Source organism: Leguminivora glycinivorella, chromosome 12 (assembly GCF_023078275.1).
Source record: "Leguminivora glycinivorella isolate SPB_JAAS2020 chromosome 12, LegGlyc_1.1, whole genome shotgun sequence".
Taxonomy (NCBI): Eukaryota; Metazoa; Arthropoda; class Insecta; order Lepidoptera; family Tortricidae; genus Leguminivora; species Leguminivora glycinivorella.
This window is the reverse complement of record NC_062982.1, coordinates 15,653,785-15,676,991: the sequence shown is the minus strand read 5'-3', so window position 1 is coordinate 15,676,991 and position 23,207 is coordinate 15,653,785. Positions and strand designations below refer to the sequence as shown.

The window sequence follows — 23,207 nt, the reverse complement described above, 5'->3', positions numbered from 1 at the left end:
GCCTAGGTGCAAGTACCTACAGCGCGTAAACTACAACTACGTTCATGTAGCTTCTCTGTATTTACGCGAGACGTCTCTTTTTGACTTGTATCACGTACTACGCCATACACACACACCAATACGATTTACGAGATCCAACTACTCACTGGTTTCATTCATGTACCGAAACTAGACCTCTCTTTCTATCTCATTCAAGCGTACCGGAAACGACTAGCGTATGAGTGAAACGGCGAATCCCTCGATGACACGAAATGGCGTTTGTTGAACCGAACGTCGCCGTGCGTCGTCGGCCGTCGGTCGAAGCGAAGTCTCGCTCCCTCGCGCATTGGCAGAGAACGCGTTAGACTTTCGAACGCAGTACGTACGCGAGCGTGTATGTCTCAATTATTGATGCAAAAGTTCCACGATGGTTGACCATAACGAGAGATTGTTACAGGAGTTACAAACGAAAAGTGGGAACAATGTTTGTGCCGATTGTGGAGCCGACGGTACGTGGAAATCAGTGATTATTTAATAGTGATAATGTTTTCGTTGTGAAGCGTGGTATTTCCATGGGGTGAATAGGCGGGGGGGCGTAAGTGCGTCCATGCTTTGGAGTTCAGTGACCTCGGAGTAAAATGCTTTCAATGAAAATCAACATAGAAGCACAACTCGTTTTTGAGCCAGAGAATTAAAATAATCCTTTGCCAAATTTGGGTAAGGTAAAGCGGTAAGGAAGGATACGTGAGTATTGTCGGTTCCGCTTATGGTGCACGCTAATTGAAAATTGATTTTGTGTGACCATGCGAGCCGCCTCTACTACGTCTCTATTTGTGATTGTTTTTTTTAATTGAAGACTGCCCGAATTGAATTGAATAGGTAGCGTAAGAGGAAAATATACTATCCTAAAAGCCTAAAGCTGCATCAATTTCGCAGAGTAAAGTCTGTAATTGTTTGCAGACGCATTTTCTGATATCAAGGCTAATTTTAGTGGTCTCGCTTTTATTAGTGTTTAGTGCATTACACAACTGTTATGATTACCAAAACATAGCGTGGTGTTATTTACGATGTAACAGAGGCCATCTGTGGATGTGTGCGTTACTGCGTTGTGACGTTCTCGTCTACTGTTGTTTGTGTGCGTGAGCAACACGGATGTGTGTAGGGTAGGCCCAGCATTGCAGCTTCAGCAATAACCTATCAGCTGGTCAGTTGATGGTAAGGAGAAACAGACTTGCATATGTAAGCAAGGTACCTTACGCTAAGCCGTTCACTGTACCAAATAAGCTCTGTTGTTGATGACTCACCATTTGTTTGGGTGTGACTAGGCCTCTATGCCTATAAAAAATTCAATTGCTTTCATGATTGTCGGATGTTGACGTATGTGGGCAGTTGTAAAACGGAAACGGGTAGGTTTCGCGTAGGTTTCCTTCATAACATGAATGTTTTGCTTGGTTTATGGTAAAGAACGGCTATGGGAGTAAAGTGCGCCATTGAGAACTTGTTGCGCAATGTTATTGTCGTTTTAGTTAATTGGTAACAAAAGCTATATCTAGAACTAAGTTAGATAGGTTCCTGAGTTCGATTTGTGAAAGACTTAAAGACTAGTTTTTTTAGCTTACGATTCGTGGAAGGTAGAGTCATTATAAGTACCGAGATATGTTGACACAACGATTTTGACGGCTCTGCTCTGCATGCCGATGCCAGTCTTAGTTTAAACGTCAAACTCGAAACGATGACTTGAGTTTTATGACTCTACCTTAAATAGGTCCGCAATGTTTTAAGATATTTTGCGTTCTAAAAATCATCATCATCGTCCTCCTTGCGTTATCCCGGCATTTACCACGGCTCATGGGAGCCTGGGGTCCGCTTTGACATTCGCATTCTAAAAACATAGGTACAACAATATGTATACTATCCTATTCACTAGAAAACATAGTCCAGAATACAGAATCATTTATTTTGTCATGTGTACATAAGGTGTTACATTACATTTCAATCACATTCAGAATCCTGTTATTGCTGTTGGTACTACGAGTATGTCTGACCCGACCCAACAGGGGCACGATTTTCTTCCGCATAATTGCCGCGATTTGTAAATAGAGATTTAGAAAAGAGTCGTGAAATGTATAAGTTACTTGTATAGGAATCACGCACTGCATTCTACGATTCTTCTTTCGCGCACAAACGCTAATAGAGCACTAACTCTCGCATAGCTTCCATTAAGAGTCTATAGAGAGAGAGAGTAATCTCAGCAGTTCTCAAAAAGTTTGTACATAGCCACTTCAGCAAATTTTAATTGATCCTATAGAGAGTGACATAGGACATAGGCAATTTTCGAATTTAACGCGAGCGAAGCCGCGGGAAAAAGCTAGTATAGTGTATGTATGTTTGTATCATGTGATCATTGCAACACCCTAAAGTGAACTCGCGACAACGACGACCCTCGCAGGTCAATGATAAACCTACTGCGATGGCTGTTAGGGGAATCCAAAACTCGTTCCGTGCCCATGACAAGAATATTCAGAACTGGCTTTTGGCGCTCGCGTTAAACTCCTCGAAAATTGCCCAATGCTCCTTACCCCCCCCCCTTCCTTTTAGGAAAGTGCCGCGAAAGACGAACAAACAAACACACACACTTTCCCATTTATATGGCTGCTCGTAGTTGGAGCTAGCTAAACCACAGAATATATAATAGTGCTAAACTTAGTAGATACACTGACGAAAACAAAACGTGAAAGTTCAACACAGAATGACAAACACACGACTAAGGTACCTTACTAACGCCTAAGATGGCCCTCCCCAAATTAATTAAATAACTAACATAAGATATTGAAACCAGGCAACTTCAATAAGGAAAGCTACAATCAAATATTTAAACAAAATCGGTATAAAAGTGAAGATGCCAAGCTCATTTCAGTCATTGAATACCTACTGTAAACCCGTATGCCTGTGTGGTGACGGGTTAAGAATTTCACCACCCCTTTTCTTCCCGTGGGTGTCAGAAGTCGACTGTGCGGCATGGGTTAAATTGTGGCGTAGGCGAGAGGATGTCACTGCAATGTCACAATTTTGTTTTCTTTCAACCCCTTATTTGCCAAGAGTGACACTGAAACTTATGTACAGGTTCATGTCCTCTGCCCTTTATAGGATACAGGCGTGATTGTATGTATGTAAATGAAAATTAGTGTCGAAAGTGCGTTGGAGATGGTCGCAAGTTAATTCGTCGATGAGACCTGGTTTGCGGCACTTGCTGACAAAAGGGAAAGAACACACCATAAGCGAAACGTCGCAATCGGTTGCAAGCTTGAAGCTACCCTTGTCAGCTATGTGGCAAAGTATGTCGCTCTCGCATAGCTCTGTTTAGCCATCACATATCAAAAGCGATGTCTCTCGGACATTGTACCATAAATCGTCTGAAATAGACGCTAAGACCTACTGCTACAAATGAAAATGAGTAGTCACTGTAGTTAGGTAACCTGCAAGTTGGCTAAGTAACAGTCCAAGTTCAGTCTCGGCGGGAGTTTATTATTTATAAACTGCCCTCGCGGTGTACATTTTTAGGGTTCTGCGTGCAAAATATGCATATGCACCTGTTACGTTGTTTTATCCATAATATTTATTTTTACCCTCACTAGCTCGGAAACACGTGTTTTGTCCTTTAGACCAGCGGGTAAAAACGTATTTTATCCACTAGTGAGTAAAGTAATTTGATCTTGAATAAAGTCAAATTAACTGCTTTAAAATTGATAAAAGTAGGTGAATCTAGTAATAAAGATGATTTACCACCTGTGAAACTATAACTGGAAGCAGTGATAAACGCATTTTTTGTGTTGTAGTTTCCTCGCTGTAGTGAGGGGAAAAGTTTTGTGTTACACTCGGGTGCAAATGTATTTTACTTCTCGTGTGTTAAAAAACTCGCAAGTTCAGGATTCTATTTTCGAACCACTCGCTTCGCTCGTGGTTCAACTATAGAATCCTTTCACTTTCTCGTTTTTCAATTCCACACTCGGCGTTAAAATACAACTTTGCCCCCTTGTATAACAAATAACTATTATATTGAAGCCTGAACCGAAATTTATTCACTATTGTCAAGAGAGCGCTGTTATTCTGATGTACCTAAGCGGTGACTGTTGAAAATTAGTTAAGAAATATGTAGTTGTAATCAAATTCCGCAACATGGCGCGTAGTTATATAGAATATCTGGTCAGGCTACCTAGTTTAGTGCTTGTTTCCCATCAGATCAGATGGTTGTAAACCTACCTAAACACTACTCTCTTGCTCATTATCATGGATTGTACAAAAGTATTTAAATTAATTAGTAAGGTAAAATACCCCATAATGGACGGTGATGCCATTATGGACAAAAAAACACAAATGCTTAAAAATAAGTATCTAAAATAAGTTTCTAAAAACTGACGGCTATGTACCATAAACTAGAGTTGTAGAGCTGTTTAATTTTGAAGTTTCAATTAATTCGGTTATTTCTGAATGATTTGGAGACAAGATAAAATTCACCAGTTTACTGAAAAAAATATCAAGGCGAATTCTTAGTAATGTTGCTAAGAGAGATGAGTTCATGTATAAAATAATAAAAAAATAACGCACGGCGTAATCTTGAATGCGTTTTACTTACTGCATTAAGCATGAGATAAGGTATAAAACATACTAGTTTGTTGCTCCAAAGATATAAAGAAATGACGTTATTTTGCAAGTGTCCATTACTGGACCCGAAAAACTGCCTACCTCCTATGATGGACAAGGAACAATTTACAAAACCCAAATTTACAAGAAACAATCCTATGTTAAAATAACCTAAACTAATTGTATTTATGGTGCATAAAATTGACTCATTGCGTATCAGTTGGCTTTAAAAGTAAAATTTTAAACTTATTTCACTGTCCATAATGGGGGATCCATTACTGGAGAACTGCCGTCCATAATTGGAGAAAAAACACCTAGTTTTAATTTGTTAACTATGAAGAAACCAATAGGAGTATCTATTCTGCAATACGCTTGAAATGAAGAAGAAGGATAGGACATTCAAGATTTAACACGCTTGGCGGTAGAATTTTTACATTTATCAGTGAAATATCAAAAACAGGCGAATTTTTTTCTTAAACTGTCCATGATTGGGTTCGACACCTTATGTACTTAGACAAATGTTACCCAATACATATACAGGATGTCCCAGAAGTACCACGCCACAGTGACACCGGAGGTAGGGCAGCTCAAGAGGAATCTAGACTAGCCACAAACGCTAAATTTACTGAGGTCATGTTTAGGACGCCCTGTATGTACGAGTAGGTATCCTTAATAAATGAAATACTCAAAAGAACCCTTCACAGCTCACATTACGCTCTTAACCGTCCCCAATTAATCAACTTTAATAAGCGAAGATAGTTTATCGTGTTTACCCCTGTACCAAGTGTACCAACTCCGTTTCTTATGATTTGTTCTTATCTCGAGCGTCACCCGATAACGAAATACCACGCGTACAAACAAATGTTTTCGCTACGTACTACCGAAGTACCTTTGCTCCGTCGTTTATCGCTTGGAAAGCGATCGGCTTGACCAAACCAGTATAAATTTGTTTTGGCTAAAAGGCTATAGGTTCACAGGAATCGCAGACATAAACTTTAGGACTAAAATATCCTAACCACAACATTAAAATTTTGAAAAAACCCCCGACCGCGACATAGTGGACCGATTTTCGAACACTCCCCACTCAGCTTTCAGACAAGCAAAACTAAATCTAAATCGGTTCATCCGTTCGGGAGCTACGATGCCACAGACAGACAGACAGACACGTCAAACTTATAACACCCCGTCGTTTTTGCGTCGGGAGTTAATGAGAGTCTTATTCAAAATCCTAGTTTTGGGGACAGATTTTTAGGTTGTTTATTACAGTACAGCGTTTTCACATTATTCGATCCGACATCGGATGTAGGAAGGATTTCAAGGGCAAAAATGTATAGGATATCGGTAAGTTAGAAAAAAGAATTCAAGGGCTCTTACCATCTGTACAGTATAAGTATTTTTATTACAGGAAAAAATACAATTACTATTAAGAACTAGGTATCTTAAAATAAACTAACAAATTAAACTAAATAAGTAAACCTAAATGTATCTAAACTTAAATAAACAGTATAATAACAAATATTGAGAAAAATAATATTACGAATAATCCCGCCAAGGACTACCGACTACCCCCGAACCTGGCCCAAATGTCTCAAATATGCCAGCTGCGTTGCCATAATTTATCATATTAAGTAAGTATAGTTTGAGATAACAACCATTTTCATAAGGTAATAATGAAAAAAAAATTCTAAACATGTTTTTTTTTAGTGAAATGGGGTCGAGAATATTCAAGTTTGGTTTACTATAAGTGTAATATAGTAAATATTCTGAAATTCGAGATACATACGTGTTCCAAGCAAATGGATGAATCCACATTTCAAAAATATAAATAATACATATATGCCTGAAGTTATAGACCCGACTCAAGGTATGGGTCGCCGTGGCCGGGCGCTACTTGTAAAATCTACACATATTTCCATAGCACGCAAAATTAAACTTTATTGCATTGTTTTAAAGCTTATTTCATGACGAAATTCGTTGCGAATTGTACCATTTTACAACGGATTACTGTTTGGATGGCAGCAAGCAACATTTATAAGAACCAAACATATTACCATGCTATATTTTTTTATTTCATTACAACTTCATTACAACAGGGCAGCTTAAACAGTCACAAAGTAAATAGTAATTATTGTATTATCATAAAAGTGTGTGACAAATATTTACAAGACAAGTTTTTTCTAAACATTTGCGTGGTGTTTATAACAGTTTTTAAGTGCTCTATTGTTTCTATTATAATGACGTTTACCAAAACAAAGATCATGACAGGCCACATGTAAGATTATCGGTGACACTTGGCCAATGAACAATGAATGCACCTGAGCGGCGGCGGATTAAGCGGTCGTCTCATCTTTCACGTGGTATTTTTAACAAAAACTCAAGAAATTATTTTTCCCATCCCCTTTATTAGGATGTATTTTAGAGTAATATGGGAAATTCTATTTAGTCACGATTTATTCGTTGGCGACTTTATACTCGTCCCAGTGCTCTTCAGTGATTTCGTATTTTGTGATTTTTGTAACCTTGGCTATGGATGACTAGAAATATACATAATCACGCGCTAAGTTGCGGAATTTCATTATAAATATTTTTTAAGTACTTTTCTGAACCGTATAATTAATTAATTACATGAATAACTGCATCCTCTCGATAATCATATATTTCTGGTCAGACTATAAAATGTTCATTCTTACAAATAGCAACAAATTAGTAAATACATTTATTTTGAATATGAACAGAAAACAGTTGGTTAGTAAAAATGTTGCATAAGATTGTTCAACTGGCCGGATTCATAAGCGGCAATTTATTTTGCGTTCGCGCCAGGCCAGAGACCCATGAGCTGAGTCACGCGTTTTAGCTAAAAACGGTTTGTATGGTGGCCCGGCGTGATGTGTACGCTCGACAGTCCATGGCCATGAATGGGTTTTTGCCATTTTATGATTTAATCTCGAGGTCATCATGACAGACTGGTCGCTTCAATCGAATACTAATTGGCACTTGGGAATAACTACTGTAGGGCCTAGTAAATAACAACGCTGCTTATCTAAAGATAACGATATATTACATAGAAAACAATAAAGTTAACGTTAACCGTTCAGTATTTCAAATGTCTTATCTTGTAGATTTTAGCGATTGATGAAAAATAGGTTATTTAGGCGCCTGTTGCTAGAGTGGTTTAAGTAGTAACTTTGTATTTAACACTTACTACGTTTCTACTTATTACGTAGGTGTATATCTATTTGTATAGGTACTTGTTCATACCTTTAATGTATGCCGTGAAAATCTGTCTGGAAAGATAAACGGACACTAAATGTATTAGGCACTAAATGTTTTTAATTTCTTCCTCTTCCAGACCCTGACTGGGCTTCATATAACCTGGGCATCTTCATCTGCATGCGATGCGCCTCGATCCACCGAGGCATGGGCGCTCACATCAGCAAAGTCAAACACCTCAAACTGGACCGATGGGAAGACTCACAAGTTCAGAGGATGAGAGATATCGGCAACATCGTAGCAAAGAACAAGTATGAGGAACGCGTGCCACCCTGCTACAGGAGGCCTACGAAGAACGACCCACAGTGAGTATTATATTTGTTAGGCGCTCTGAAACCAACAAACACACTGGACTGTTGGGTGGACTCACCAGTTCAGACGATGAAGGATATTGGCAACATAGTCGCGAAGAATAAATATGAGGAGCGTGTTCCACCTTGCTACAGGAGAACTACGAAGAACGACCCACAGTGAGTATTTGTTAGGCGACCAGGAAAATCAAACCAAATTCAAAGGAGAGATTGGCAACATCGTAACAAAAGACAATTAAGTAAGATTGGCGTCTTAGCTACGCAGAATGAACGATATGCTGAGTTGCTGACGTATCGTTCAGTCGACATGCAATGTCAAATCGCTAAAAAATATGAAAGTGCACTTGTTTGGACTTCCCCGTACTGTCTAGTGACCAATTAATTTGAATTTTGTAGGCTATTTATGTGTTCATACTAGTCATAGTGATATTATGTAACTGAGTTTTCCTTATGTTGAAACCATACGATACCATTTTGTAATAACTGTAATATGTGTAGGTATTTAATGCTTTTACTTAAACCATATACAGGGTGGGGCCTGTAACAAAAGCAAAAAATTAAACTGTAGGCTATACTCCTTAAACTGACCAACATTTGTTATGTGACTTTTAAAAATTATGAAGTCTTTAAATTTTCAATTTTTCATACAAAATAAATATTAGCTTCAATGTACGCCATTATTGTTGTCATTGACGTTGTCTGTCACACTTTAGACTTAACAGAATTCGCAATACATTACCTCTTAGAAAAAACTTTCAAGGGTGATAAAAATCAAAATACAAGTTATTTTTAAAAGTCGCTGAACAAATGTTGATCAGTATAAGGAGAATAGCCTACAGTTTAATTTTTTGCTTTTGTTACAGGCCCCACTCTGTATATGTAATGGAGGCCGAGAAACCTGCATACTGCTGGTGCTGACACACGCGATCTTAATCTATTACACCCCTGGCATTACTACAGTTAAGTTCTCCAAGAAAACAAGGCAATGTGTGCACGCAGATATTTCATAAAAAATCGTCAAAAATCTTCATCAATTCCAAAATAAAAAAAACCATGGCACTCTTTTCATAAAATGGCAGGTATAGTATTAACGTACACCTCACGGTACAAATAACCAAATAATATGCTCATTCTTATTTTCTACCTTTGTGAAATTCTCCAAATTATCTGGGTATTTTCCCAGGTTAAATTTTCGTATGCAGCACCAGTACGTTCGTAGTTAGCTAGTTTTTACCGATTGATACTCACATTAGTCATATCTCACAAGTGTTGCGCTTCTAAAATTAGGTTCAGTAAGACCGTAGTCAAAACAAGTGTATTTGTCATAAGAACTCCGAGCATTTCCTGGCGCGTACGCCAGTGGCATTTCCTGCAAACTGCTCTTGACCGACTGACGTGGCGATTGTTCTGATGCACTAATGGGACCTAATGATTTAAGTTGTTTGTCTTTAGTGTCCATGGCCGTGAATTACGCATTGTTAGTTTATGTGCAAAACAATATAGAACTGAATGCGAAAATAATGAAAAACAAAGTTTGTCAGACATTTGGCTTACGGACGGGCGAGGATAGCCAACATTTTAATTTTTGGAAGGTTAAATAAGGTAAAATGTTTAAGAAATACGCTTTCATTCTAGCTGATTAAATTATAAAGATAAAGTGTCGTAGAAGTACTGAACATGAAAACAAAATTAGAGTAAAATTATACTTGACTAATATTGACTAAGGATAAAACTCGAGTTGGTATGTGTAATACCGTAAGTTATTTCTGAATAAAAACATATAGTTAATACCTAATCTGCTTTTCCTTTTAAAGCCACGAAACAAATATTAGCATACGTATACGTACCTACACATAAACTTTATTGTATAATAATAGTAAAATGGTAATGAATTCTTTACAAATCAAAAGTTTTGCGTGTAGGTAGAGACGCCTACAAGGGTGGAATTGAAATGGATGTGTGACTTATGATATGAGTCATAGCCTAATTCAAGGAAAAGCACAACAAATCATACGTACCTATACGGAGAAAGCTAGTGGGAAAACTGAATGGAGGGGTGGCGAGTGACGCATAGGTAAACTTGAAGCTTGAAGTATAATAAATTAGAAAACTTTATTAAGTATTAGTAACAAAGTGTTTTTTATTCGTAGTAAGTAGGTATCCATGGCAAATTAGGAACCTTAATTATAACCTCAAATAGTGTACATTAGTGTACATTATTAGTGTACATTTTGAGCACATTTAAGGCCACTTGCACCAACGAAAATGGAGGGTTAACCCGAGGGTTAACAGATGACAGCCCACTAACCCTGAGTTAAGTGGTTGGTGCAAGTGCGCTTAATTGGGGTAACAAGTTATTGAATTTAATTTAATTATGTATTTCAGGCATTGTCACCCATATATTTGGTAAATGCTTCATGTGCATTGTGCATAAGAATGATCTGTGATAGAAATCCACAGCTATCAATATCAGTAACAAGAGGGGTTTAAAGAGGTCTGGCAACAGTATTAAGAACGGTGCACGGGCTTAAACCATAATTAAACCAGTCATAGTTGCTGCGGTGTCGGAATATTGAAATAAATAACATTTAAATCAAATAACATACAAAAAATTATAATTCTTTCCACATTTCATCAACCACCAGTAAGTCACCCCTTTTCCTTCCAGAGTTTTGATCGAGCAATGGATCCGCGCGAAGTACGAACGCGAAGAGTTCTGCCATCCAGAACGGCAGAGCTACCTCTCGGGCTCCATGGAGGGGTTCCTCATGAAGAGGGGGAAAGAAGACAACCGCTACCAGCTCAGGAAGTTTGTACTCAATGAGAGCGAGGACACACTCAAGTGAGTGAAGTTACACTGTGAAATATCTGAGCACCTCATTCGTATAAGTGGACGGGAGGAGAGCTGCCCAGATGTTTTTGTGTATTTTTATAGCTTTGACTTTATTTCATACATCATATACATTAAATACTTCATTCTGGGGAAGGCATGCTGTTTCTCGCTGTGCTTTTTCTTGTTCTGTCCGCTATTTAACAGAAAAAAGATTAATTGTATTTGGTCAAACATGGTCGAAGTATTAATTAATTAAAAACATGATTTCTAAATATTTTATTTTTTTGACACAACGTTTTTACTCGTGTGTTTTTCAATTAGCGTAAAATGCGCCTGTATTTATAGATGAAGACATGTTTGACAATGCCTAACAGTCTCCATGCTTGCTTGAAATAAGTACCTACCTATTTAGATATTTGTGTTCGCTTTCCTGTTTATTAATTTAGGTAAATTATCCATACAATTTGCGAAATAAATGTAATTTTAAGATTGGATGTTATACTTTATTATAGCAATCTAATCTTAAATACAGTATGTATACTAAGGAAAACCATTTACTGTAACCCGTAAATGTCCAGGTGATACTGAGAAACTTTTACTATGGGATCAACTCCGAAATCACGAAAATATCTTCTGACAGTTTCATAGGTAGTTTTATTTTTAACCGTCGCCTCATATCTCAAGAAGGACGGTTATCAAGTCGTCTGTATGTTTTTTTTTTTATTTTTTATGTTTGTTCCTCGATATCTCCGTCGTTCCTGGACCGATTTTGAAAATTTTTTTTTGATTGAATGTATATACATACAGATTGGTCCCATTTTTCTCAGAACCCAGTTCTGATGATGGGATCCTGGAGAAATCGAGGGAACTCCTCAAATCTGAAAGGCATACATATGGTGATTTTTGTGTTAATAAAGGAACAGCATGCATTTAGGTACGAAACAGTGACATTTGGTGCAGTGGAACTGCTGATGATGGCCAGAACGGAACTCTTCAAATCTGAACGGCACGCTTATAGTGACTTGGGTATTTTTATACGAACAGCATGCACTTTCGTACAGAACAGTGACATTTGGTGCAGTGGAATTTCTGATGATGGTCAGAACCGAACTCCTCAAATCTGAACGGCACGCTTATAGTGACTTTGGTATTTTTATAAGAACAGCATGCACTTTCGTCCAGAACTGTGACATTTGGTGCAGTGGAACTGCTGATGATGGCCAGAACCAAACTCCTCAAATCTGAACGGCACGCTTATAGTGACTTTGCCATTTTTATAAGAACAGCATGCACTTTCGTCCAGAACAGTGACATTTGGTGCAGTGGAATTTCTGATGATGGTCAGAACCGAACTCCTCAAATCTGAACGGCACGCTTATAGTGACTTTGGTATTTTTATAAGAACATCATGCACTTTCGTTCAGAACAGTGACATTTGGTGCAGTGGAACTGCTGATGATGGCCAGAACCAAACTCCTCAAATCTGAACGGCACGCTTATAGTGACTTTACCATTTTTATAAGAACAGCGTGCACTTTCATCCAGAACAGTGACATTTGGTGCAGTGGAATTTCTGATGATGGTCAGAACCGAACTCCTCAAATCTGAACGGCATACTTATAGTGACTTTGGTATTTTTATAAGAACAGCATGCACTTTCGTCCAGAACAGTGACATTTGGTGCAGTGGAACTGCTGATGATGGCCAGAACCAAACTCCTCAAACCTGAACGGCACACTCATAGTGACTTTGGTATTTTTGTAAGAAAAGCATGCATTTAAGTTCAGAACAGTGACATTTATTTAGTTATGTTTGTTAAGCATATGTTTTGAAGTCAAAGTTTGTCAAGCTTCGATTTCTTATAATATAATCGGATTCATGAGGAATTGAGGAAACTCCTCAAACCTTAACGTTATACGTATATTCATTTGTGTTTCCATCTAATAATTAAAGCATTAAAAGCAGTTTTAAAAAATACTAACACATTTCTACATAATCCAACATTCGCAAGTAGCTTTCACCAGAACCCGAAAGGCGACGGTTTTTTTTTTCTTAAAAATTATATAGTAAGTATTTCCTATGGGAGAGTAAATTTTTATTTCGCGTTTTGGGTGTTGGTCCCATAGTAAAAGTTTCTCAGTATCACCTGGACATTTACGGGTTACAGTAAATGGTTTTCGTTAGTTTACATACTGTATATAAGGTAAGAGGTTCTAATGAAAAACTTTAAATAAATTCAAATTATATGGATGATAATATTGCATGATATTTCAAATGTGTACCATTATCAGTATCATCGCAATCATGCATTTTCATAAATCGCTTAACTCATTCCCACCATCCCAAGTCATCATGATTCATTAATAATCCATATAAGTATTCTATTTTCGTCCACCGTATGTACCGATACCAACGGGTAGATTGTTATTCTCCAAAAATAAACTCGGTCTCATAAAATCACCAACATTGACGATTGTTTCAGGCAGGAAAATTAAATAAAAAAAAACGCTGAATCGTGTTTATCATTTATTTTAAACATACTAATTTAAACACTGTAATGCTAAAACCAATAAAGCCTTGCGCGAACATACACGATAAACACAATAAGCCAAAAGCTAAACGTTATGAAACAATTATGATTTTTTTTTTTTTTTTTTTTTTTTTTTTTTTTTTTTTTAGATTGAATATTTTTATTGTCAAATTAAAGTTTTACAATTATTACAGAAAATAAGTAGGTACAAATAGAAATAGCCTTAAAATAAAACTTAATTAAATCTAAAAACCTAAATACATAACCCTAAAACAATTATGATGTAAAACATGTAATAGATGGTGAAATTACAATTGAAAATATATCGTTCTTGCAAATAAACTAAAGTCCTGCGAAATAACAAAAATAAACAGAAAATAAGAAACTGTAACATTAAAAAATAGATGATGGATCGATGTTAGAAAGACTTAGCTTGTTTGCCGTGGTCTCAGATTGATAAGCGAGATTAAAATAGGCAAGATAAAACCATGAGTACAGGTCAACAGGTGGCGCGTCGTGACGTAGCCCGAATCCCATCGGAAAAACTCCACGCCCCTGTTGCCAGCGTAAAACAAATCTGCGTAAAACTGTTCAAACATTGACTACGTAATTTTAAACTCATCGCCGGCTTGACAACCAAGTCAGCCAAGATAACGGCGTCATATTTTGGCACACCCATCTTAAATAGATGGTAAACAAGTCTAAATATGGCGGAATCTTGTGAAATTGTGACGTAGAGTGACATCCGTTTAGAATCAGTTTTGTGATGTCACCTAATGGGCTGCTTTATTTTATTTGAGGATAGACAAGCGGAAACATTACGGCAACACAATCACACTATGTAGTGTACTTAACTAAATGTGAGTGTGCACGGGAAAACGTCCCACTTTGTTGATTGCTATAAAGCCGCTTTGTCAGTTATTTATATAAAGATACAAGTAAATCTCGCCTTAATGGTAACCGACAAAGTGGGACGTTTTACTAAACAAACTCACAAATAATCTTAAGCTTAGCTTACAAAGTACCTATACGTATGCAAAACAATGTGAAATAATTTTTGATTACTTTTAGTAGGTAATCAATTGAAATATTGAAATATTGAAATATTTATTGAAATATTTGAAATATATTGAAATATTTATTTATTTTTCAAGTAGGCATATTACAATGCGCATATGAACGTCAAATAAAGCTACGCCGGCTCTAACCCTACGCCTCAGCCTCGAGAAGATTTCAGTCCCCCCTCAGTTGGGAGGGGGGTATCCACTATGGGACCGGCAAGAAACTCGGCGGGCAACTTCTTTTCAAAACATTACATCTTATAATTAACATGCATTAAATAACAACATACAATTTAACATGCAAAAGTATTCATCAAAGAATATGAACAGACTAGGTACTCTATGGAAATCAATTTCAATAAATTATATTATTGCTTAATAATACGTCGTTCTTCTTCAGAGAAAACATATCAAATTGTCATAGAAGAAAAAGATAATATGAATCTCAATATCATTAAATATGTAATTTACCTACACAACATAAAATGTAAAATATTTGATGTGCTTTCTTATCTGAACTGTGTCCTCTATACATAATACAATTATTTTAATTGCTATTCGTTTTTTGTAGTTTCTGGTTCGGGCCATGCATGTTTGTCTGTCAAATAGTCCTCGACTGATTCGTAATAGTACTTAGACGAAAACGATTTATTTAGAGACGAGAAAAAAAACAACAAAACAGGCAATTGCTATTAGAGCCGTCTCATTCAAGTCAAAGCGGAATACTTAATTTATAACCATTAGATATTTAAATTGTTTTATAACTAGAAAAACCTGGATGGCACCAGACTATCCGACTCGTACGCACAAACAGGAAAATTGTAATGTTCCGTTCCGTTGTATTCTCCTCGCGTTTGTCGCTTGTGGTAGGTACTAGGTACGCTCGTATTTTGATCGGAATGCTATGACATACATAAATATTAGAATGATTGACTATGAGCATGGAATGGAGTAAGCATTAAATAAAAGTAGCTTGATTGGTACAAATTGACAACATTTCAAAATTATAGTCGTAAAATAAATTAAACTTAGTCTCCAATGTCTCCATATTTAATTAATCATAAAAGTCTCACTAAACATCGTAGGATTTTTCTTGCATAGTAAGGAGCTCAAAATCACCTCGCCAATTGCCATAATGCCCGGTTCACATTATTCCAGTCCAGTGATCCAGCGATCTAATCCATTCCAGTGCTGGACTGGAGCATATCGTTTACATTACTCCAGTATTTAAGAGTAGCTGGATTGGAAACACATCGGTGACAATGATTTCTAGAAAAAAACTCAAAAATTGTTTAAAAACTCTCATCTCGATTTCAACCAGACGAATCAGACGTGATGTCCCAGAGACATGCATGTTCTCTGTATAACGAGACAAAATGGAAAGTTTGATCCTCATTCAATTTCATTATTAAATTTGGAACTTGTCCCCAAAACAACTATCTTGTATTCACTGTAAAACTGATACAGCCCATAAGTATAAAGACGGTTGACGCGCGACGACAAATAAAAACTTCAATATAAGAAACATCTTAAATATTTTAAAATATACTAGTTAGTACCTGTAAATCGTGTGTTTTATTTGTTCAGTTTCATCAGTTCAAAAGTAGTAGTAGATATAAATTTATAACTTTTATAAACTTATAATACCTACATAAACTTTGAAATGTTGTCAATGATGTAGGTCTCGCTACTTATGCCCTCGTTGTCTAGGTATCAGCGCCCATCAGACGGCTGTAGCCGAACCGCGAGTTGTCTTGATCAGTTTTTCTCTCGGCTTCGCGATCGCATCAAAAACTTTGGTCGCTCGAGGTAAGGACGTGCTATTTCAAATTTAAATGTATTAAATATTTGATTATAAAACGAATGACAAAATTTTTGATAAACAACTATGTTTGAGGAAAAAATTATCATCATTCTCATTTCGCTTTCATTAATCATTTTCATCATATCATTGTCATTTAATCATTTTTGTATAAACTAGAGTAAGTTGTACCTAATCTATATTGTATTGTACCATGGGAAAAGGTACCATATGCCGCTAGGCGCTTACATTGTATAGGTACGAACGAATTAGTATGAGAGTCATTCATCATAGCGTAAGCGCCAACCGCCATACATAAGATCCCTTTTACCCGTGGGACGTATGTCTACTAGTGTAATGTCAGGTAGAGTAATAATTGATCTTTAATTAATAATAATAAACCTCTGAATTGACATAATTCACTATACGTTTAGAGGTTTATTTAGTTCATTTCATCCCTCCCGCGATGTTTGAAACATCACTTTAGAAACATACATCTTACACTTTAGATGACAAGCATAATTATATACGATATGTATGCATTATTATAACCTATCTGACCTTACTAAAAGTTTACATAATACAGTCATCAAAAATATCAACGACGCCTAAATTCATATTACTTTATCTCACATGTCAATATCGAGCTACTTAGCTACAGTGTATATGTCATTATATTTTTGCTACTGACTGTAGGTACGTAATTTTTCAAGAGACTAAGTATCATTTATTTAATTCTCGATCTTTCCCACATCAGGTACCACGTAAAAGAAAACAAAGAGCCAAAGGGAATTCTAAAGCTGTCAGAACTGAACGTCGCATTTGCCCCCTCTAAAATCGGACAGATGAACTCCATGCAACTCACATTTATGAAGGACGGTTCCACCAGACATATATACGTTTACCACGAGGACCCAGAAGTGATCAACTGTTGGTGAGTACGAGCTACGATTTTATGGGTTTAAACCCTGATTAGAAGTATGTGACTATTGTCAAGAGGGCGCTATTATTCTGATATAGGTATATGCTGTGATAGTTCAGCATAGTATGACAAAATAGTGCTAATGAAATTCCTAGTCATATTATGTCTAGTCAGGCTTTAATAGTAGTTTTTAACCCCCGACGCAAAAACGACGGGATTTGACCTGTCTGTCTGTATGTCTCTCTGTCTGTCTGTCTGTCTGTTTATCTGTCTGTGTGTGTGTCTGTCTCTGGCATCGTAGCTCCCGAACGGATGAACCGATTTAGATTTAGTTTTTTTGTCTGAAAGCTGAGTTAGTCGGGAGTGTTCTTAGCCATGTTTCATGAAAATCGGTCAACTATGTCGCGGTCGGGGTTTTGTTCAAAATTTTAATTTTGTGGTTAGGTTATAGAATGAGAATTAAATTCCATTTGTATGGAAAGAGAATGGCCAATTTTTATATTTTTGAAGACCGGTCTGGCTTATTTTGGAGTTACGCTGCCTGCTAAGCTCATGGTCCTGGGTTTGAATCCCGGTATGGGCATTTAATTGTATGATGCACTTACACAGATATGTGTTCTGAGTCATAGATATAACAACGTAATATTTATAAGTATGTACATATATTGTCGCCTAGCACCCATAAAAAAGCTTTGGTTAGTTTGGGGCTGGGTTGATATGTGTAAGGTGTCCCCTAATATTTATTTATTTCTTTACCAAGAGCAAATTAGGTTCCTAGGTTAGGTACAGTACAGAGGTATAGGCTATCAGTATCAGTATGACACGTGTATATGTAACCTAACCCCCGTAGACTGTACCTACTCTGCGGCGGTTGCTGAAACCCTATATTATATTATATTTAATATATATTATAAGGAAAACAATATTATAATTATTATCGATTAGGCTGCGGTTTCCTGTTTTGTACATTTTTTGCAACTAAATTATTTATGACGTTTTGTTTTTGCTAAAACCCCATTGTGCGGGGGTTATCAATCTTATTGTGTTTCATATTTTATTATTTGGAAGCTATTTCCCGCCCCTTGCCATTTCGGTAGGTCTCTCTAGGGAGCAGGCCCTATTAGAATGGAAAGCCTGTCTTAAGATATAAAAGAATATTGATGTCCCTAAATAAGCAGGTGGTTCAATGCAGAATTAGTCTAATGTTTAATACTCTGAATTGTAATTTATCCGCATAGAATTGACGGTAAATTATTTTCGTACCAAAACAAGAAATATTGCCTCAAAAATCAATTATTCATTATTTAAAATTGTATGTTTAATTGTTTATATTGTTCATGAATTACGTTATCTTTGTAAAGCCGCTAAACATGCATATAGGTATTTTAGAGTATAAAGTTAATGCTAAAAATGCATGAAATGACATACGTATTAGTAACATCGTAGATTAAAAATATAAGAAGATCATTCCATCCCATACATTAAAATGCGACCGCCTAAGGATGCTCATACACTACACCACATATAGATGGCGCTACAAAAAAGAAAAGTAGTCGGTCGCATTGTAATGTATGGGATGGTATGATCTTCTTATAATTAAAAAAAAAAAAATCGTTTATTCTCAAAATAAACCCTTTTTTAATATCATTAAATCTTCTGCCAAACTGCAGGACAGTTTGTTGGCAGAGCAATAACAATCTATGGTAACATAACATGTAGGTAGACATACTCGTAGATGACACTAGGGTGATTCTTAACTTAAAAGGCAGGAAACAGATGTCCCTTTTGTAGCTTCGTGTAACTTGAGCCTTAGTAGGTAGGTACGCAGCAGGGCAGGTAAAAGTGCGCGTCGAACTTGTTTCAATTGTTATTGAAAAGACGGGTACAGTTGATCTATCGACATAAAGAAAGTAACATAAATGGATATTTTAATCCTTTACCCGTATAGTTTTTAAAACCTTAAGGAACGGTGCTTTCTCAAATTCTTAGAATCAAGTGATAGCTAATAAAGTAATAACAAAATCGTGGTGTTATTAGTCGACTTAAACAAAAGAGAAAAAGGACCTGTTTCAGTCTTTGTTATACACATACCTGCATCCTTAAGGATTATAAAAAAAATTATATTTCCTAGTAACATTGAATTATTATTAACCAGTTTACATTTACCATGAAATATGATGAAATTTTATCAAACTGCATTGTTGAACCCCTTAGTCAATAAGTCAGAGAAGTTGTCGCAGCTGCTTTTAAACAAAAACAATCCAACCGACCACATATTCTAACAATAACTTATCGTTTATTAGTTCCAAGGGAATACCGAAGGCTCATCTGTAAATAGGAAGTTTCACTGAACAAGCATATTTCTATAGGTATACGGAAAAACACTGCGGCACGGTTTATTGACAAACAAAATTGCTCAGGCATACCTACAACGCAACTGACCACACGTTTGGTTTGGAGATAAAATCTGATTCATTTTGATGCTGCATGTCTGCTTTAAAACGAATAAGGAAACAAATATTAAATACCCGCTAGAAAAAATCTAGTTACAAAATAAGTGGCAGCTATTATGCGCTCTCGATAATAGGGTTTTACATATATTAAAATTACACATACATCGGTATTACCTACCAGTACCTATAAACGATCTATTACGCGATGTATCGCCTTTTGAATATGTCAGTAAAAATGTTACGATTTAATTACAAATAGGTACCTAATACACCTCTTCTAAATTGTGGCCGTAGGACACATGAAGTAGATATATATAATTAATGTAACCTATGAAAGCTCACATCTTTACATAGCCATACAGAGATATTATTGCAAACAGTCCCCCACCACGTTTCTTCATATTACCTACAATAAAACACACCATTTCAATTCCAGGTATATGGCAATACGCTGTGCCAAGCTCCACCTCCTCCAAGTCGCGTTCCCCTCAACCCCACAGTCAGACCTCATCCTCCGCCTGCCCAAGGACTTCGCCAGAGAAGGCTGGCTCTGGAAGACTGGACCTCGGTCCTCAGACGCCCATAGACGACGCTGGTTCACACTGGATCAGAGGAAGCTTATGTATCACGATGAGCCTTTGGACGCTTATCCGAAAGGAGAGATATTTATTGGTATGATTTTTTACTTCTTATTATCCTTATTTATTCGAAGTGACTAACATCACCGTACAAAAATGAGTACGTAATTGAATTACAGATATATATATCTTTTTAGGGTTCCGTACCAAAAAGGTACAAAAGGTACCCTTATGGTGCAACTCTGTCCGTCTGTCACATTGCTAAATATCTCGAGACCTATGTGAGCAATTCCCGTTTAGTTTGTACATTTGGATCACGTCTCCGATTTTGATAAAAATTGGTAGGCTGATAGAGTCCATGATGCTGAGCAAGATCCACTAGGTTTCCCAAAATGTCCTATGTAGTTTGTATGAAACCTTCCTTTTTGTTACCAGATTTCTATACATTTTCGGTAACAAAAAAGGAAAGTTTCATACAATCAACCTAGGACATTTTGGGAAACCTAGTGGATCTTGCTCAGCATCATGGACTCTTTCAGCCTGCTAATTTTTATCCAAATCGGAGATGTGATCCAAATGTACAAACTTAACGGGAATTGCTGATGTGTGCTATCGATTTGAAATTAGGAATAGTTATAAACATTGTTTACCTCTACAAATTTAAAGTATTTTTTTTATTATTTAATATTAATTATAGAAAATGGCCAAAATGAAAGGGCAGCAAACTGTAAATTTCAAGTTACTAGGTTGAGCCATAAATCTATGTCAAAAGTGACACTTAACGCCATCTACAAATATAATCGAAAGCTACAAGACATTTTTTTTATGGCGCCATCTATGTGTGGTGTAGTGTATGCGCGTTCTTAGGCGGTCGCATTTTAATGTATGGGATGGTATGATCTTCTTACATTTAATCTATGTTTTGAACTTACAATTTTCAGGTCACGAATCCAACGGCTACTGCATCAAAGTCTCCAACACCGGCAACGGTTGCAAAGAAGCTCGTTTCTCCTTCCAACTGGTGACGCCAGAGCGGACTTACTGCCTAGCGGCCATCTCACATGAGGAACGTGCTGGATGGCTGGTCGTGCTACAGAAGGCGATCAAACGGCCGCTTTCACCTCAGGATTCCACTAGTGAGTGTTCCATTGTTTCTATTTTGGCATGAAAAGTGACAGAGATAGCATTACTGCTCGTGCTCCAATGGGTGGAAGAAGCTCGTTTCTCTTTCTAACGGGTGACGCCGGAGCGGACGTACTGCCTCACGGCCATCTCACATGAGGAGCGCGCTGGCTGGCCGGTCGTGCTGCAGCAGGCTATCAAGCGACCGCTTTATCTCAAGATTCCACTAGTGCGTTTACCTGCTAAACTAAATGTGTGCCTGTATCTAGTGGTAGTATTAGTAGTCCACTAAGGTGTCCACACCTTAGCCTAGAAATTGGCAGACTTTCATCAGGCAATCTCATTTTATTGTTACAAGTTATGAGCTATCGTGAAACGAACCTCTGGTGCCCATAGGCATACTCATACTCATTCATAAATTGACATTAAGTAGGGTATCTCATTATATCGATACTGAGCTTTCTCTTGTTTCAGTTGAGGCGACCCTTGTCCGCAAGCGCACGACGTCAAACTCCACGATGAGCATATTCTCAGGAAGGTAGTCGCACTGTCCACTCTTATGCCATAGTCGTAAGAGGGACCGATGCCGCACATTTCCAACTAAGACTATTCCCCGTTCCGTACGAACCTGGAATATTTTCAATCTTTTCTAAATCCTTAAATGAATATTTTAGTGTAAGTTTGATAACAAAATATTTATTTGATTTTATAGAATTTAACAATACATTTTATAATTGTTATTGTTTTGTATTAAACATAATTGTCTTATAGTTATTAAAAGACATTTATATCATCTTTTAAAATTAATTTAAAGCATATTTTAATTAAAATACCCGCTCCCGGAATAATGTACACCATTTTGACGCGGTGTACATAATTGCGGGAGTATCCCGGAATAACGGAAACACAGTCCGCAATGTTTTTATGTTTTATTACTATTTGCGGTGAAGTATATTTATATATTTGATGTAAATTTATTGAGTAAAGATTACAGATTATAGTGACATAATTACGGTACATATATTTTTTAGATTTTAGTCTCATAATTGAGTACGAAATGTATACTCGTTGAGTAATACGTGCGAAATATTGGAGTGTGGCATCGACATTAAATTTGTTTTATTTCACAAAATTAAAGCACAAAGGTTACTTATTTCGATGTTTTGAGTGTAATTGTTATATAATCTTCCAATGTACTAAGAAAAAAATCTTGTTTGTCTTTTAATATAGCCTTCGTTTTGACTGCCGTAATTAAGTACACGATTTTATATGAATGTATCTTATTCCGGTATGCCTATATAAAGTATATTAAAATATAAAAACACAAAATAAGGTATAGAAACCCGACTATTATGTTTTTAAACTTCCTTAGTTAGCTAAAAATCTTTATACCGCATATTGGTTTGTCCGTCAGTCAGCTAAAATTTACATGAGGATAATATATAATAGGATAGACATATATAAATATAAAATAATACAAATTAGTCAGACAGTCAATCTGTGTAAGAACGGCCTATAATATTTATTTATTGAGTACTATTTATTTATATATAAGTACATACTTGAATAACGTATCACCACCATATATGTATACGGTGTAGCTCAGTGATCACCAGTACCAAAAAACTGAAATTTTCACGAGTACCGTGCAATTTTTATAACCGGCAATAGCTTCTGGATTATAATTAAATTTTGAAAAAAAAAAC

The 23,207-nt window shown here is 36.6% G+C and overlaps 1 protein-coding gene across 1 annotated transcript; it reads left to right on the top strand.

Annotated features, from left to right (window-relative positions):
• The first annotated feature begins 301 nt into the window (after window positions 1–301).
• Window positions 302–22,248, top strand: LOC125231747 (arf-GAP with dual PH domain-containing protein 1-like). The gene is made up of 7 exons (XM_048137313.1): window positions 302–488; window positions 7,970–8,195; window positions 10,870–11,043; window positions 17,184–17,360; window positions 20,238–20,473; window positions 21,321–21,515; window positions 21,976–22,248. The coding sequence occupies exons 1-7, from the start codon at window positions 407–409 to the stop codon at window positions 22,041–22,043; spliced, it is 1,158 nt and encodes a 385-aa protein (XP_047993270.1). The 5' UTR covers window positions 302–406; the 3' UTR covers window positions 22,044–22,248.
• The last annotated feature ends 959 nt before the right edge of the window (window positions 22,249–23,207 follow it).